At 43.3% G+C, this 13,767-nt stretch overlaps 2 protein-coding genes across 2 annotated transcripts; both read right to left on the minus strand.

Annotated features, from left to right (window-relative positions):
* Nucleotides 1-568: 568 nt before the first annotated feature.
* znf292a (zinc finger protein 292a) lies at nt 569-11,706 on the minus strand. Its single transcript, XM_037241008.1, has 8 exons — nt 11,467-11,706; nt 9,270-9,424; nt 8,530-8,608; nt 8,240-8,375; nt 7,956-8,158; nt 7,619-7,755; nt 7,183-7,324; nt 569-7,098 (listed from the first exon to the last, which is right to left on the minus strand). The coding sequence occupies exons 1-8, from the start codon at nt 11,614-11,616 to the stop codon at nt 994-996; spliced, it is 7,107 nt and encodes a 2,368-aa protein (XP_037096903.1). The 5' UTR covers nt 11,617-11,706; the 3' UTR covers nt 569-993.
* Nucleotides 11,707-12,189: 483 nt separating this feature from the next.
* Nucleotides 12,190-13,397, minus strand: cga (glycoprotein hormones, alpha polypeptide). The gene is made up of 4 exons (XM_037242511.1): nt 13,275-13,397; nt 13,068-13,179; nt 12,764-12,948; nt 12,190-12,589 (listed from the first exon to the last, which is right to left on the minus strand). Exons 1-4 carry the CDS (start codon nt 13,380-13,382, stop codon nt 12,515-12,517), a joined length of 480 nt encoding a protein of 159 aa, XP_037098406.1. The 5' UTR covers nt 13,383-13,397; the 3' UTR covers nt 12,190-12,514.
* Between the last annotated feature and the right edge of the window lie 370 nt (nt 13,398-13,767).

Raw genomic sequence — 13,767 nt, forward strand, 5'->3', positions numbered from 1 at the left:
CTATGCGAAGTCTGCAAACGTGTCCATTCCGAACCTTTAATGAGACAAGACTTATTTTATGTTTGAAAATGTCACGAAAAAATTCTTCTTTTGCCACCGCATATCACGCCGTAAAGCGGAAGTGTATGTGTTTGAATGCTCGCGTGATGGCAATGCCCATGCCCCTTGTTGATGCTATTAATTTGTCTATAATTATTTTGATGATTTCATTATTTTTCATGTACAAATAAATACTTTTGAGAATAAATTTTGCCACTTGCTATGTGATGCCCAATCACGGCTAAACTGTTTTTTGGGTTTGGGAATGTGATGTTCACAAGCTGAGCCATGATTAGTTTAATTTATGTTGTAAGTAAGTCATCAAAGTTAGGAATAATAAACAATATTAGTAATAAATAACTAAAGAATATCAACAATATGCCTATGACAACCTAATTAATAACTAATGATTAGTTTAATTTATGTTGTAAGTAAGTCATCAAAGTTAGGAATAATAAACAATATTAGTAATAAATAACTAAAGAATATCAACAATATGCCTATGACAACCTACTGTACAAAGACAATCTTTTACAAAAAGAACAGTAACATTTTATTGAACACTTTGTGGAAGACATGTAAATATTACAGATAGGTCTACTAGTGTTGAAAAAGGATGAAATAAATACAAACGAAACATTAAATCCCATAGGGATATATAAAAACATTTGTTTCTTTAAAAGTATCCATTTAGCAAAAAAAACATCTTCAGTACTAAGCATAAATACAAACATGAATCTAAAATCTATGCCCTATGGATTACCTGGTTATTAGGACTAACATACATACTTAAAATCATCCAAGACATTTAAATTCATGGTGTAGAAAATAGGCCATTTCATCATTAGCTGTGACCATTACTGTTAAAAGTTGGAAATTTGATGCATTGTCAAACCATTCTGCAGCATACTTCTCAAATCCTGAGTGAGACGGAGTTGGAAATAAAACATGGGGCTATGATCCGCTGTAAAGCCACTTTTTTATCATGACCAAGGGCTTCATGTCTTGTAGCTGCTTAAGCAAAAGATCAGCACCGTTTGAAAACGTTTTATCCATGACTATCTTCACATTGCTCACCGATTTGAGATTATGTGGATTTCTAAAGTCTACGAGTTTCTCACACCATCGGAAGTGATCACTGGTTTTAGTTCTCAGAGCAGTCCTCTGTTTGTGTGTCTGTCGTCTTTTGGACGGCAGCTCGCCGGAAGGCTTATCGTTCAGTTTCCGTTTGCAGGTGTGGGTCGACTCGGAGGTTTCCAAGAATTTCAGGAAAGAGTCCTCCAGTCCCAACGGTTTGAAAGACCCCGCCATGGCGTTCACGTCGTCTTCTGGGTCCTGGGCTACAGGGGTGCCAGGATTGGAGTTTTCCCTTGAGCTGCTAACAGTCATACGATTGCGAAGGGTTTGTATCCTCTGGGGACAAGCTGGTGTAGGATTAACAGGTTTTCTGGGACGCCCTCGTTTCACTCCGCCGTCCGTCCCGGTTGACGCTTGAGAATCTCCACTTTCGTCGTTGGAAAGCTTGCCGTCGTCTCGGCTCATTCTTTCGACTATCTCGTCTGCGCTCTGTTCAATGGATTTATCGTTCTCCTCCGACTCTGTCTCATCTGAGGACGTGCATGACGTGCCTTCTGATTTGTCCGCGTCTTTAAATCGGTACTTTTTGCAGAAAATGAACTGGCTCCTCTGGTCTTCGATGTATCTCTCCGTGAGGCCGTGAGTCACGTAATGCTTGAAAATACTTTTTTCCGCTTCCTCGATCGTGTCACAGCCTATTAGCATGCACGGGTACTGCAATGGCCACTTCTTGGTGCACATGGCCGTTGCTTCGTCGTGGGTTTTAAGCGTAGGCTTCCCAAAATTGGTCCAATGTTCAATGGTCTTTCCGTCTTTTTTCTTGACATTTTTCTTCTTCATTTTGAATTTGTTTTCCACATTTTCTTTTCCATTGTTGATCGTGGTGAACAGCCCTATCGATCTATTCCTTCTTCCGTCAGTTGATCTCGGCTCATAAACATAGTCGTGCTTTTTTATCAGGTGGCGAAGAAGATTGGACTTTGTGGAATAAAAGCGCTCGCACCCTTCGTACTCGCACTTGAAGGTGGTGTCGACTGAGCCGCTCTCCGAGACGGCAATTTCTTTGTGGAAACTCTTGATGTGTTCAATGTACTTGTCCACTGAACTGAAAGGGAGCTCGCATTCGGGCCGATCGCAGGTGAAAGTTCCTATGGCCATGCAGGCCATCATTGACGTGGCTTTGTCACGGGTGAATTTGTGAAGCAAAAGGTAGTGTTGCACTAACCTCGTGACTCCCATGAACACCCGAGAGCAGTTTTTCACTTGACACCTGACTTCGTGACCTTTGCCTGTGATCATCTCATAGCTCTCTTGGCCATTTGGGACACTGCTCTTCTCCGGGCTGCATTCTTCTTTGCTTGGGGGCAGGGATGCTTGATGCATGGCCCGGTAGTGGAGGATCAAATTGTGCTGGATGGTAAAAGCAGCGGTGCAGCCTTCATGAACACAGCGATACGGTCTGTAGGGATTGAAAGCGTTGTCGGCGTCGCACATTTTGAGCCCGGTTCTTTTTTGAAGCTTTTTGTGGATTTCATCTTGGATGGGTGTGTTTTTGGAGCTGCTTGGTTTTTCTGGGGACGATGAAGCAGAACCAGGAGGAAGGTTGAACTTTGGTTCCCGAATTTTGCTGATTGTGTGAAGCTCTTTTGGTTTCATGAGACCACATTTCTCATTTAAACCAAAATTGCGTTGGACATCTGGGCACGTAGCCGCCACTGTCAGCTGCGCTTGGGACCTTTCAGGATCAGCCTGCATGCCCTCAACCAACGGCCTGTCATCTAAGGAGCTTTCAGCCGGGGGCAAACACGTGACAGTTGATGCTGCTTGTGAGAAGCCATCATTTACAAGATTTCCTGGTGAAACAATCTGAGGAGCTTCTGGATTGTTTGCATTGTCAGTTTGAGGTTGGATTTCAATGTCGAGGGGCTCTTGTTTGATGTACGGAAAGCTAGTTGTGGATTTTGTGACACCACTGGTGTCAGCGTCAGCCTCACTCGAAGGCAAAGAGTTCGATTGGACTAATTGCGGTCTAGTTCGAGCACTTATCTTATACTTTAGCGCTTCTGCCTTTGACAATCGATGGACCTTCTCATAGTGAATTCTCAAGCCTGTCGTTCTCGTAAAAGTTTTGGAGCAAATCTGGCAAGTGTACGGAGACAGTTTGGCGGGGCATCGTTTCAGTTCTTCAATCATACCGTTAGAGTAATCGTGCATTTTATTTAAATGTCTGAATAACGCCTCCTTCGTCATGAACGAGTATTCGCAATCTTCTCTGACACATTTAAAAGGTTTGGCTACTTTTGCTAAAACCTTGTCATCTTTCTTGCTTGGTGCGGGTTTGCTTTTTTTCAGTTCAGAGGTTGTATCACAATGGGCGAGACTTGGCTCTAGGGACAGATTACCCCGCATCTTCTCTTGGGCAGCTTCAATTAAATCCAACCTTTGAAAGGCATTGGAGATTTCCATCAAGTGATCCTCCTGATGAGGTGGAGCAGGGGCAGTGTAAGCCGGCCCGGCTGCTTTCTCTTGTTGACTTCCAGGGGCAGTAGCAGCAGAGATGTTTGAAAAGTCAGTTATATTTGTATGTTGAGGTTCTTTTTTCAGTGCCATGGAAGAGTTCAAAGGGGTCAAGCTACTTGGTTCCTGCTGGAAATCACCATTTGACAAGTTAAAAATGGCTCCGTTAGTTTCCGGGACATGCGGGTCATTGAGAAAATCAAGAAAGGATGTGGGTAGATCGGCAGTCAGGTCAATTTCATCTAACGGCCGACACTGCGAGCGTTTGGACAGATGACCACCGAGGGACTTTGTGCTTGTGAACTCTCTGAAGCACCTCCGACAAATGACCTTGCCGTCCTTAATAATAGCTGGCCACTTGGTCCGCTTGCTTATCTTACTGCGTTTTCCCTTTTGGCCATCAGTATCCTCTTTCTCATCAGTAGCTTCACATTCCGTATTAGTACAGTCTGCTTCGAAATTAAAGTCAGTCTGGGCGGTACTGTGTGGGCTAAGCATGCCGTCCACAGCATTATCAGCATGTTCATATCCAGAAGCTGCCATGTTTTCTGTTTTAATTAATTTCACTGCAGCTTTTGATGTCTCTTGGGCTTCTGGGCTCAGACATTTCATAGAAACATCGACTGGTGAACTCTGAGTCATTGAGTTATCGCTCTGAGCAAACGGAGTGTGGTAACTTCCTTCGGGTAGACTATGAATTGTCGACATGCTGTCCCCATTATCCGACTGTCCTGCCACGCTGGTTTTCTTTCCATCCATTGGAACCCCCCTTCCATCGGAAGACATTAGCCCATACTGATTGACGCCATTGTGCATCTGCCCTCCGTTGTCGAGCATTAATGAACTGGATAAGTATTGAGACATCAAACTTGAATCTGAAGGAACGTTGGACCCAGGGGCTCCATGTAAAGCTGCCATCAAGTGCTCTCGCTCAGCTGGGAGTGAAGCCGTGGTTGGATAAGGATCAGGCTGCCAATGCATATAGTTGCGGGAGGGGCACTCATTCGCATTGAAGGCATCTGGGTAACAGCTGTTGAGTTGAGGTGAAGACCACGACTGGGGCATGTCGGGCTGACTGATTTCCTCTGTGTTGTTGGAGCTCCCCCAGGATGGGTACAGTGTAGGATTCACCATTGGAGTGATGGGCACAGGGTCCATTGAGGTGGGATAACACTGAGCAGGTGAGGTTGAACATCCCGCCGTGTAATCGATTTGCTCCATCCCGGGTTTGTTGCATAGAGGTCCGGGCGGATTTGGTGGTTGATTTGGCGGCTGGTTGTTACCGTTGGGAAACTGCCTGCGCACAGCGACTCCAGCTGGTGCCTTTTTTGCCGTGATCCTGGCCACTTTGTTGTACTTCTTGGCCAACTTCCAGTTCTCAAATATTTCAGGATGTTGCTTCTTCACGTGTCTCGACAAACTTTTGTTTGTACTGTAAGCCCTTGTGCACTCGTTTTGCGGGCAGCTATGTAGACCTTCCTCGTTGCTGGATACAGCGGAATTTCCTGAGGGATATCCCTGCAGTGAGGAAGGGATTTCTGTCTTAATTTGGCTCAGAGAAATCATTTCTGGTATCGCTTTGTGAAAGTCATCGGCTTGGATGTTATTTTGCTCGGCTGCTTGTTGACTCGCCAGGACATTAGTAGCACTCGGGACAGGGGGTGAGATCATTTTCGCTTGCTCTGCCATTGCCTGGTGTGCCTGCTGAGCCTCCAGTGCTCCTTTCAAGTCAGCTGGCGCTGAGCTGGGGTTTGTTAGTGGAGTGTAGCATTTGTCTGGGTCTTTCAGTTCAACATGTGCCACAGAATTTAACATGTTTTCAATCGAATGTTTCACTCGAACAGGAATGAGGTCTTTAGAAACTTCTGGGGAGCTGCATGGGGACGCGTTTGCCTTTGATGCTTCTTTCATAAATGCGTCGGAATTATTGGTGTCAAGGCAAACAGCAGCAGATTGCATGTCTGCCTGACATGGAATATTCTCCTGTGGCAGTTCGACTTTGGAAAAGACAGGAGTGCTCTCGTTTACGACTACCACGTTGTTGACCGCATTGTTGGTGTTGTGAATCTGTTGGTGAGATAAGAACTGACCCTGCGAGTAGAATATTTTGCCGCAGTCATCTGTCGGGCAGGTGTAGGTGAGATAATGCTGAGCTTCGTGATCGTACAAAAGGTAGGCCTCGCTAAAAATCTGCCCACAGTTTGGAAACATACACTGGGCCTTAAACTCTGAGTGTGTTTTCCTATGCATGAGAAGTTCTGAATTGGAATTAAAGTTGGCCTTGCAACCCAATTGTATGCATATGTATGGTTTGCTACCACAATGCATCTGCAAATGATCATTAAGATGTTGAACATTAACAAACTGCCGCCTACAATACTGGCACACCACTTTTTGTTTCTGTATTTCCAAAAACCTCGTGGCCTCTTCGTCGTCTTTGTGTGACCTAACATGAGCCATGAGGTTGCGGAAAAACTTGAAGGCTTTGGAACAATTTTTAACAGGACAGAAGCAATCTTGACTTATTTGCGTGACGGGCGTCATTTGGTCTACCTTCACTGGTTGGATACTGGTTTGTGAGTCGCTACTGACGGGACTGTTCATCGTTGAAGGAACGCATTTGAAAGTTTTGGATGGACTTTTAGGAGACTGCGGTAGTTTTATCCCCTTTCTAACCGTTTTCATTGCAGCAAGCCGCTCTTTACACGACTGCTTGACGTGTGACGCTACATGTGGCTCTAAAACTTCTTTACTTTCAAAGCTGTCTGCACAAATAGGACATAGATACACCCCGTCTTTAAAATGCTTCTGAGCGTGCCGAACTATTCTGTGACCCAAGAACTCCTTGTCACACAGAACACAATACTGCATGTAGGCTCGCCAATTTCGAAAGCGAGCCGATACGAATCCTTGCTCGCGGAGTTTCTTGGCTTCTCGGTTTTTTTCTTTTTCGTCTGTGATTTCATTGAGTTCGTTTGTAGTGGTTAACAGGAAGTCCTCCAGGTCTCTATACTCCGGGAGTTTTGCTTGTGTACTTTCCACCTCTTGTTCGTCCGTGTCATTGAGCGTGTCAATGGATGACACGATAGCCGCTTCCTCGCCCATCAGTGCCAAGCAATTGCATTTCAATGTTTTCCAGTCCCAGAACTCTGGATCAAAAGGCCACTGTGTCTTCAAGGCCAGCAGTAATTCACAGCGTAAGGAATTGGGCACCGGCAGACTCCCGTCCTCCTCGGGCTTTTGATCCGGTTCGTTGTACAGTGACTCTACAGCGTAGTAGGAGTCAACAGTAGGTTGGAGGAGGAATTCAGTCAGCTGACATGCACGCTTCACTTCGAGATCAGTCGGCAAGATGCAGGAAATAGTCTTGCAGATTGTGGATTTGCTATCCGTATGGTCACTTGAGGTCATTTTTAGAGCCTGAATGCACATTTCCACACAAACTGGAAGCCCCACTTCTCCAACCTGGACACAAACCAGAAAACAAAACAATTGTTGAGGCTCGTTGACATCAGTTCACTTGCTTGATTGGATTTGTCTATCTGTTACCTCGTTCTGGATGACTTTGATAAGGAATAAAATGTGACAGACACTCCTGCAGAGAAGAGCCATCTCTTTACTGTGGCTAAGGAACGAGTCGGCCGAAGACTCCAAACGCATGAGTAGCTTACTCCAGAACAGCGTCAGTTCCCTGCAAAATAAAGATCACCAATGACGTCGTCAAGCATGACAATCTAGTGGAAGCAAAACATGGACAGACACACACTGGTGTCCTCTAAAGGTGCGCATACAATGTGAAAAATTGACAGTCAATATTTGATCAACTAATAGAAAATATCTGGATCTGCTAGCGACAGTGTTTATACGGATTCTTTCAGGTTCTCTGAATAAAAAATCTCCCTCAAGTGAATTCTAAACAAATTCTAAACAAGTACTTTACTAAGAGCTTGGACGGGATTCTTTCCAAACAAACAGCCACACTTACCAGGCACAATAAACGTCTCCTTGAAGAAGTTGTCGCTTGAGAAAGGCAGAACATAAGCACTGCGCTCCTTTCTCGTCTCCTTCAGACTCCAAGTTACAGATCATTTCCAGAGCATCTTTGCAGTCTATTGATGATATCTATAAAGAGCAGAGAAAACACAATTTTAGGTGGGATCAATCAGCAACACACTAATATAATGAATTCTTTTCCTCAGGCCCCTCGTGGATTTTTTTTTTTTGGTATCAAATGACATGGAAACCCAACGGCAGTAAAAAAGTGTGATAGTGGGAACTGCAGACTAATCAAAACACAAAATACTAGTTGACATGCTTCTTACCTCTTCCATGAGCTGCTCCTGACTTTTGCTCATGCAAATACAGAGCAAGTAGGTTTGTTTGAAGTTCCCTTTTCCTTCATATCCTGGATACTCCGAGCACATCTTTGCAAGGGCAGCGGCTTTATCAACACTCTCCACTTTGATAAGGTGCTTTATGCGCATGCTGAGAAGTGTGGGGCCCTCCAACTCGAGATACTCGTGAACTAAAGAATAGGAAAGAAGAAAGGTGAGCGACGACATATGGAAAACATATAAGACCTAATGAGTGTGGTGAGGGCAAGAACCTTGCTCAGTTTGAGGGGTGGTGTTGGACAAGATGCTGCTGAGTGTGGTGTTGGACCAGATGCCATCTTGCTGTGCCAGAGCAAAAAGTGGCCGAAGCTGTGCACTCCCACTTTCTTGCAAAAGGCTGTGTGCCAACTGTAACAGAAGGCAAATGAATGTGTAATTTACTTTTTGGCATTTTCACAAAAATAAGATATCTATCTATGTGCAGTCTCTAGGTCGAGCTCAACTCAATAAGTAACTTCGACACAAAATATCCAAGAAGCTCACCAAGGCTGGGTATACTGACCTTCATGGAGGACTTAAACTCCTCCCATAAGGCACCTGGGATGTGCTGGGGCAGTAAGAGCACCAGCTCCGCACAGCTCCTGCGAATTCAAACATTCAGAAAACAAATAACGTTTACAAGGACAGCCATCCATTACGAAGGGTAAACAGAAAATATGGAGTGATAACATGAATCAGCATGTGTGTGTATTGGCGATACACACTTAATGTGTTAGTTACAAATTTAAACTCGCAGTGCATGTCTACATTGCTGAAAACAATCACAAAAAATTGGTTCATGACTAAAGAACAGGTCTCATCAATTTGCAACGTGCAAACTTAGGCCTGTGGCGAGTGAGTGTATGTTGTCATCTGTTGTGTGCAAGAGTGTGTAAATTCAGTGCTACTTTGCATATTATTTCACGCTCCCTGCCAACATTTTCATGTGGATTTTGGCACGTTTATCTAAGTGCATCCACGACAAGGTCTTCGTCAAACAGGTCGTTTGTTAAGCGCTTTTTGAATAATAATCCACTGTCCAACATACATGTTCTAATATTTTGGTTACCTTATTTAACCCCATTGCGAAGTCAAAATATTTGACTATCACTACTACTGCAAAAGTGTCAATAATTTCAAAACAGCACCATTGTAAAGGCTCCGTTATTGATACGGCTCTTGTATTGGATTTCACTGAATAGTGAATGTGTGCATGTTAGTGTGATAAAATCAATGAAGAGCGTTTCCACGGCTCATACGTACAATGTTAACTTTTCAAGTAGGAGTGGCACATTTTCACATTCGGAGGAGAGACAGGAGGCGGCGTTGGCGAAGCTGAGGATGGCCACTGTGTAAACCTCCAGCAAAGGCAGTGGATCCTCGTCGGTTTTCCAACGGCCGGCATAATCCACCAGGGCCTGACCGGGAAAAACACAAGACAGTCAGTACAAAGCTAGCCATCTCCAGCGGAAAAGAAAGTGCGTGAAAAGTCATGTTGATCTTAGCAGATGATTCATCACTGTTGATCAGAGAGGTGCCCAGTTTTTAAACTATATTTTGTGCATTTCTTATCACACTTCCTTTGTAGATGGAAAATATTATGAAAAAACAAGATCCGTTTTACAATGATCCATTTTTACAGGAACAGTAAGAAATGGTGGGATGAATTGTGGTTCTGTACAATAATACACACACAGACATATTTGTGCCACATGAGTTGTTCAACAAAACAATTGTGTTTTTTTCTAGCGTTTGAAAGAAAATTGCAACAGAATAATTTCAGTTATAAGAAAATTTGAAACCTTATTGTACCCTTTTCCCTTACATTTGCATTCTAAAACTGTGTAGAGTAGAAACATATGGTCAGAGACAACCACAATGTATCCCACTTGGCAACTACCAATTGTAACTTGTAAATTGAGTATTTGCGGCGTAACAATCGCATTTTTGACTGTTTTCCCCTCAGAAGAATTTTAGACAATATAAAAAAATAACACGCTATGTTTATGCAAAACCTTTCTGTTTTAACATTAAAATTTGTTGCTAAGAAGCAATCTTACAAATGACTGAAAAGATCAACCCTTTCATAAAGAACCATATTCATTCATTTTAATTTGTGATTAGTACATTTATCTGCAAGAATAAAAATAAATATTGAAGAGTGATTGGAATTGATTCTACTCTTTAATTATCAGTTGATATAATGCAAAAGAAATATACAGACATTATAATAACACGATCACAAAAAAAGCTACCGTTTAACAATATGATTGCAATTTGCTACCAATGGTAGCTGTATTTTTAATTAGTTAGGAATTGGTTAAGTGTAGTTTATCTAAAAGAGCATAGAATGTGATACATCCGAAATGGAGTTGAACAGAAATAAATCAGATTGCATGCACTTTTCAACCCACCCCATTTCAATGTTACAAAAATCATCAACATTATGCACATTTATGTGCACGCGAAAGTAGCACAAGGCCTGATAGAACCGTCTACTTCATTTTGACGTAAAACGACTCTTTCATTCTTTTCCCCCACTGTTTGGAAACACAACTCCTTGCCATTAGGTACACACAGGCCGAGCTGCACTCGCCCTTTCACACAAAGAACTTTGTTGTAAGTTGCAGGAAATCCTCAATGGGAGTCCCATCTTTGTTAGTTACCTTGCAATCAGATATCGATCGAACGGCAAGGCTATCGAACACACGAGCAGATGATATTTATGTGGTCGTGGCAAATAAATAAAAGAAGGGTGGGAGAGTAATGGAGTCGACTGACCACAGCCGCACATTTGCTACGTAAAATACCTTCTAGCTGCAGTCACATCTCTTGCTAATCTGCCTACTTTCAATGAGTATTTCATCTGGTGTGATTAGCTGGGTAAAAATGAATGCATAGGGCCTAAGCTAACACCTTGGCAACACATAATTGATTTTTCCTGCCTCACAAAAGTAGCCCACATCCCCCCAAGCGATCAAAATGCTCACGCAAGCGACAGTGCGCGAGGTGCTGTGTTTATGACGGCTCGATTACACATCTGTTACAAATGTAATAAGCTATAACGAAGCTCTCGCTAACGCAGCTATCCATTTTTTTCCCACAGCATGACCACTGCACAGGATAGTGGGACCCTGCATACCAGCTAGCAGCATTGATCTCCTGCTAGCAATCTGGCCTGGAAAAACGCGATCACAGTCGGCGCACATGAGCGCGACTTTCAGCCACCAAAATGGCTGGTCTTCATGCAGAATGATCGGAGTGAAACATTCCCGGAGAAAGGGCGGAAAAGCACGCAGGCCTCCCACTCTTGGTCCCCATCTCGGGGGTAGCAGCAAGCTAACAGTGCGGCTAGCGCCTTTAGCTACATTGTTGTAGCCGATGTAAACGGGCATCCTCGGCCAGGAAGGCACAGAAGGGACACAGCGAACGGAGCTAGCTGGGGGATGATCGGGCTAACCTGGCAAAACTCCTGGCAGAAAATCAGCGAGGCTTCCAGCGGCGACTTTGTGCTCTCCCTCAGGGCCGCGGTCAAGCCGTGGAAGCGGCCGCGGAGATCGTCGTTCGCTTTCCGTGTGTCATATTCCCTCTCCGTCTCCCCCTCCGCCATCTTCACAACAATCACGACCGCGTAGCGCGTACGCACGCACAGATGTTACGCTGCCAGAATGGCACACGCACGTGCACGTAAGGGTGGGGGAGGGAGGTGGGGGGAGGAGGGGGGAGGGGTCGCTAGTGGGTGGGTCGGAGTCTGTATCAATTGGTGGAGAGTGTGTGTGTGTGTGTGTGTGTGTGTGTGGGGGGGGGGGGGGGGGGGGGTAAATATGCTCGTCTCACATGGACGCACACACGCACTAGAATGTAAACAAAGCGTTCGCGACCTTTTAAGAGCAGAGGTGGTGAAGTCTCTTTCATTCAGTATGCCCTCCTGCATTTAAGGGCGAAAAAAAAACATCATGCAATGATTGCACACACGTTTAAATCGTATGTAGTCCTTCATAAAAGCGTACTATCTTCCTTATGATGACATTTGCAAACATCAGCACATCTACTGCGAAAATAAATTTTAATATATTATGAATAACCTGTCAAAAAGTAGATCGACCAGTGGAGTTTATTTCAGGATCAGGTGTTTATATTTTTTAGATTTATCTTAGTTTAATAACCATTTTGAAAAAAAAAAAAATCACTTTGTTTTGATAATCCACATTTCATTTATTTATTTTTTTCACATTTATCTGCCAAACAGAATCACTGCACATAACACAAAGCTCACCAACCACTATTTATCAATGTTACATAAACACCAACATTACATACACTGATGACAACATAAATTGTGAGTTCACATTGTTGGAGTACATGACACATCACAGACAAAGGAGCAAAATATGACTTGGCAAGCAGCACGAGAGCATGCCTTCCTAAATAGAGTAAAACGTGTGCACAGAACATGAAACACGCTGCCGTAGAGCAAAACCGGTCCACTCATCTCCGTTTTCCATCAATCAGATCTTGTGATATATGCAGGTGCCGCAATAGCAGCCTGTGTGGTTTCTCACCACAAAGTTTCTCACTTTTACCTGTAAACAAATGAAAAAAATGAAGTCAATCTGATGGTTGATTGCTTGATGACCAATGCAGGATTTAACTTGTCTCGTGCTAATCGAGTAAGAAATCTTTCTACTTTAAACGATGAATATCTTTCCAATTAAACTGATACGATACGATAAGTCCCATCTTGCACAGTTTATTACCTCATGGCTGCTGCTCGCTGTGCAACACGCTGCCTCTGAAGTGATATTCTTCGGGTTCATCATAAATTTCTTGACCCGGAGAGGTGTCGGGTAAGCCCTCGAGAAGCAGCAACCCTGACACTGAAAGATTGGCTGGTCCCGTGAGAAAACTTTGCTCTTTTTCAGCGTGCACTCCTCACATCCTACTGTATAAGAAGGTAAGCAATGTCAGAAGGTTTCTTTTTGCAATAAATCCAATCTTACCAATCACAATCTTTGTCTCTTTTTTTGTTGTTGTTGTTGAAAGAAACAAGTTACAACTTACTGTGTGAAAAGTCCAAGTCGGGATAAGAATTGGTAATATAGAGAAGAGTCGCCAATAAGAAAATAAGTGGTCCAACTGATTTCACCGATCCCATTATGGTTGCAGTGGTTTCCTAATTGCACAAAGACAAATACGTTTAATATATCCAGTCCATTTCTAGTTTCTGTCTTGTTCAGGATCACAGTGTAGATACTGCAATTATCCTACCTTTCTTGTTGTTGACGTTTTCCCTGTGAAGTGTCTCTGCTCAGGACGACTTTCCGATAAAGAGCCGTCCCTCGAAAGCAGCTTTATACCTGTGTGCCTGTTTTCCATCACTTTCTGGAGTAAGGGAAACCTGACAACCCTATCTATCATCTCTCTTCACTGTGCATGATGACCTCTTTAATAATCCCTTGGAAGCAGACAAAGATAAAAGCAACCATGAAACGTCAAACTGTTTCTTTCTTCCATGATGGTCATTGGAATTAATTTCTTTGTTACCTAGTTACTAATGGGTGTTTTTAATTAAATGTCATGTCATGAGAAGTAGGAAGTGAATTGAATGAGATTATTTTCAATACTCAGGTAAATTCTAAAAGGCTCACTGCAGATGTAAATGAGAAATAACTGTATGCAAAGAAGCATTTGTATTTTATTTAAAAAAACAACCAGTACCTAAAAAACAAGACATCAGTAATGATCTCCTTTGAAGACGATG

The sequence above is a fragment of the Syngnathus acus genome, chromosome 22 (assembly GCF_901709675.1).
Source record: "Syngnathus acus chromosome 22, fSynAcu1.2, whole genome shotgun sequence".
NCBI classification, from domain to species: domain Eukaryota; kingdom Metazoa; phylum Chordata; class Actinopteri; order Syngnathiformes; family Syngnathidae; genus Syngnathus; species Syngnathus acus.

What these genes read in the sequence shown, in the direction of transcription:
- znf292a (XM_037241008.1), bottom strand. Translation starts at nt 11,616, where the DNA reads ATGGCGGAGGGGGAGACGGAGAGGGAATATGACACACGGAAAGCGAAC. An exon ending in TCTGCCAGGAGTTTTGCCAG is followed by an intron (nt 9,425 to 11,466) that starts GTTAGCCCGATC and finishes TTTCCCGGTCAG; the next exon opens with GCCCTGGTGGATTATGCCGG. An exon ending in AGTTTAAGTCCTCCATGAAG is followed by an intron (nt 8,376 to 8,529) that starts GTCAGTATACCC and finishes CTTCTGTTACAG; the next exon opens with TTGGCACACAGCCTTTTGCA.
- cga (XM_037242511.1), bottom strand. Translation starts at nt 13,382, where the DNA reads ATGGAAAACAGGCACACAGGTATAAAGCTGCTTTCGAGGGACGGCTCT. An exon ending in AAACGTCAACAACAAGAAAG is followed by an intron (nt 13,180 to 13,274) that starts GTAGGATAATTG and finishes TTGTGCAATTAG; the next exon opens with GAAACCACTGCAACCATAAT. An exon ending in CAGCGAGCAGCAGCCATGAG is followed by an intron (nt 12,590 to 12,763) that starts GTAATAAACTGT and finishes ATTTGTTTACAG; the next exon opens with GTAAAAGTGAGAAACTTTGT.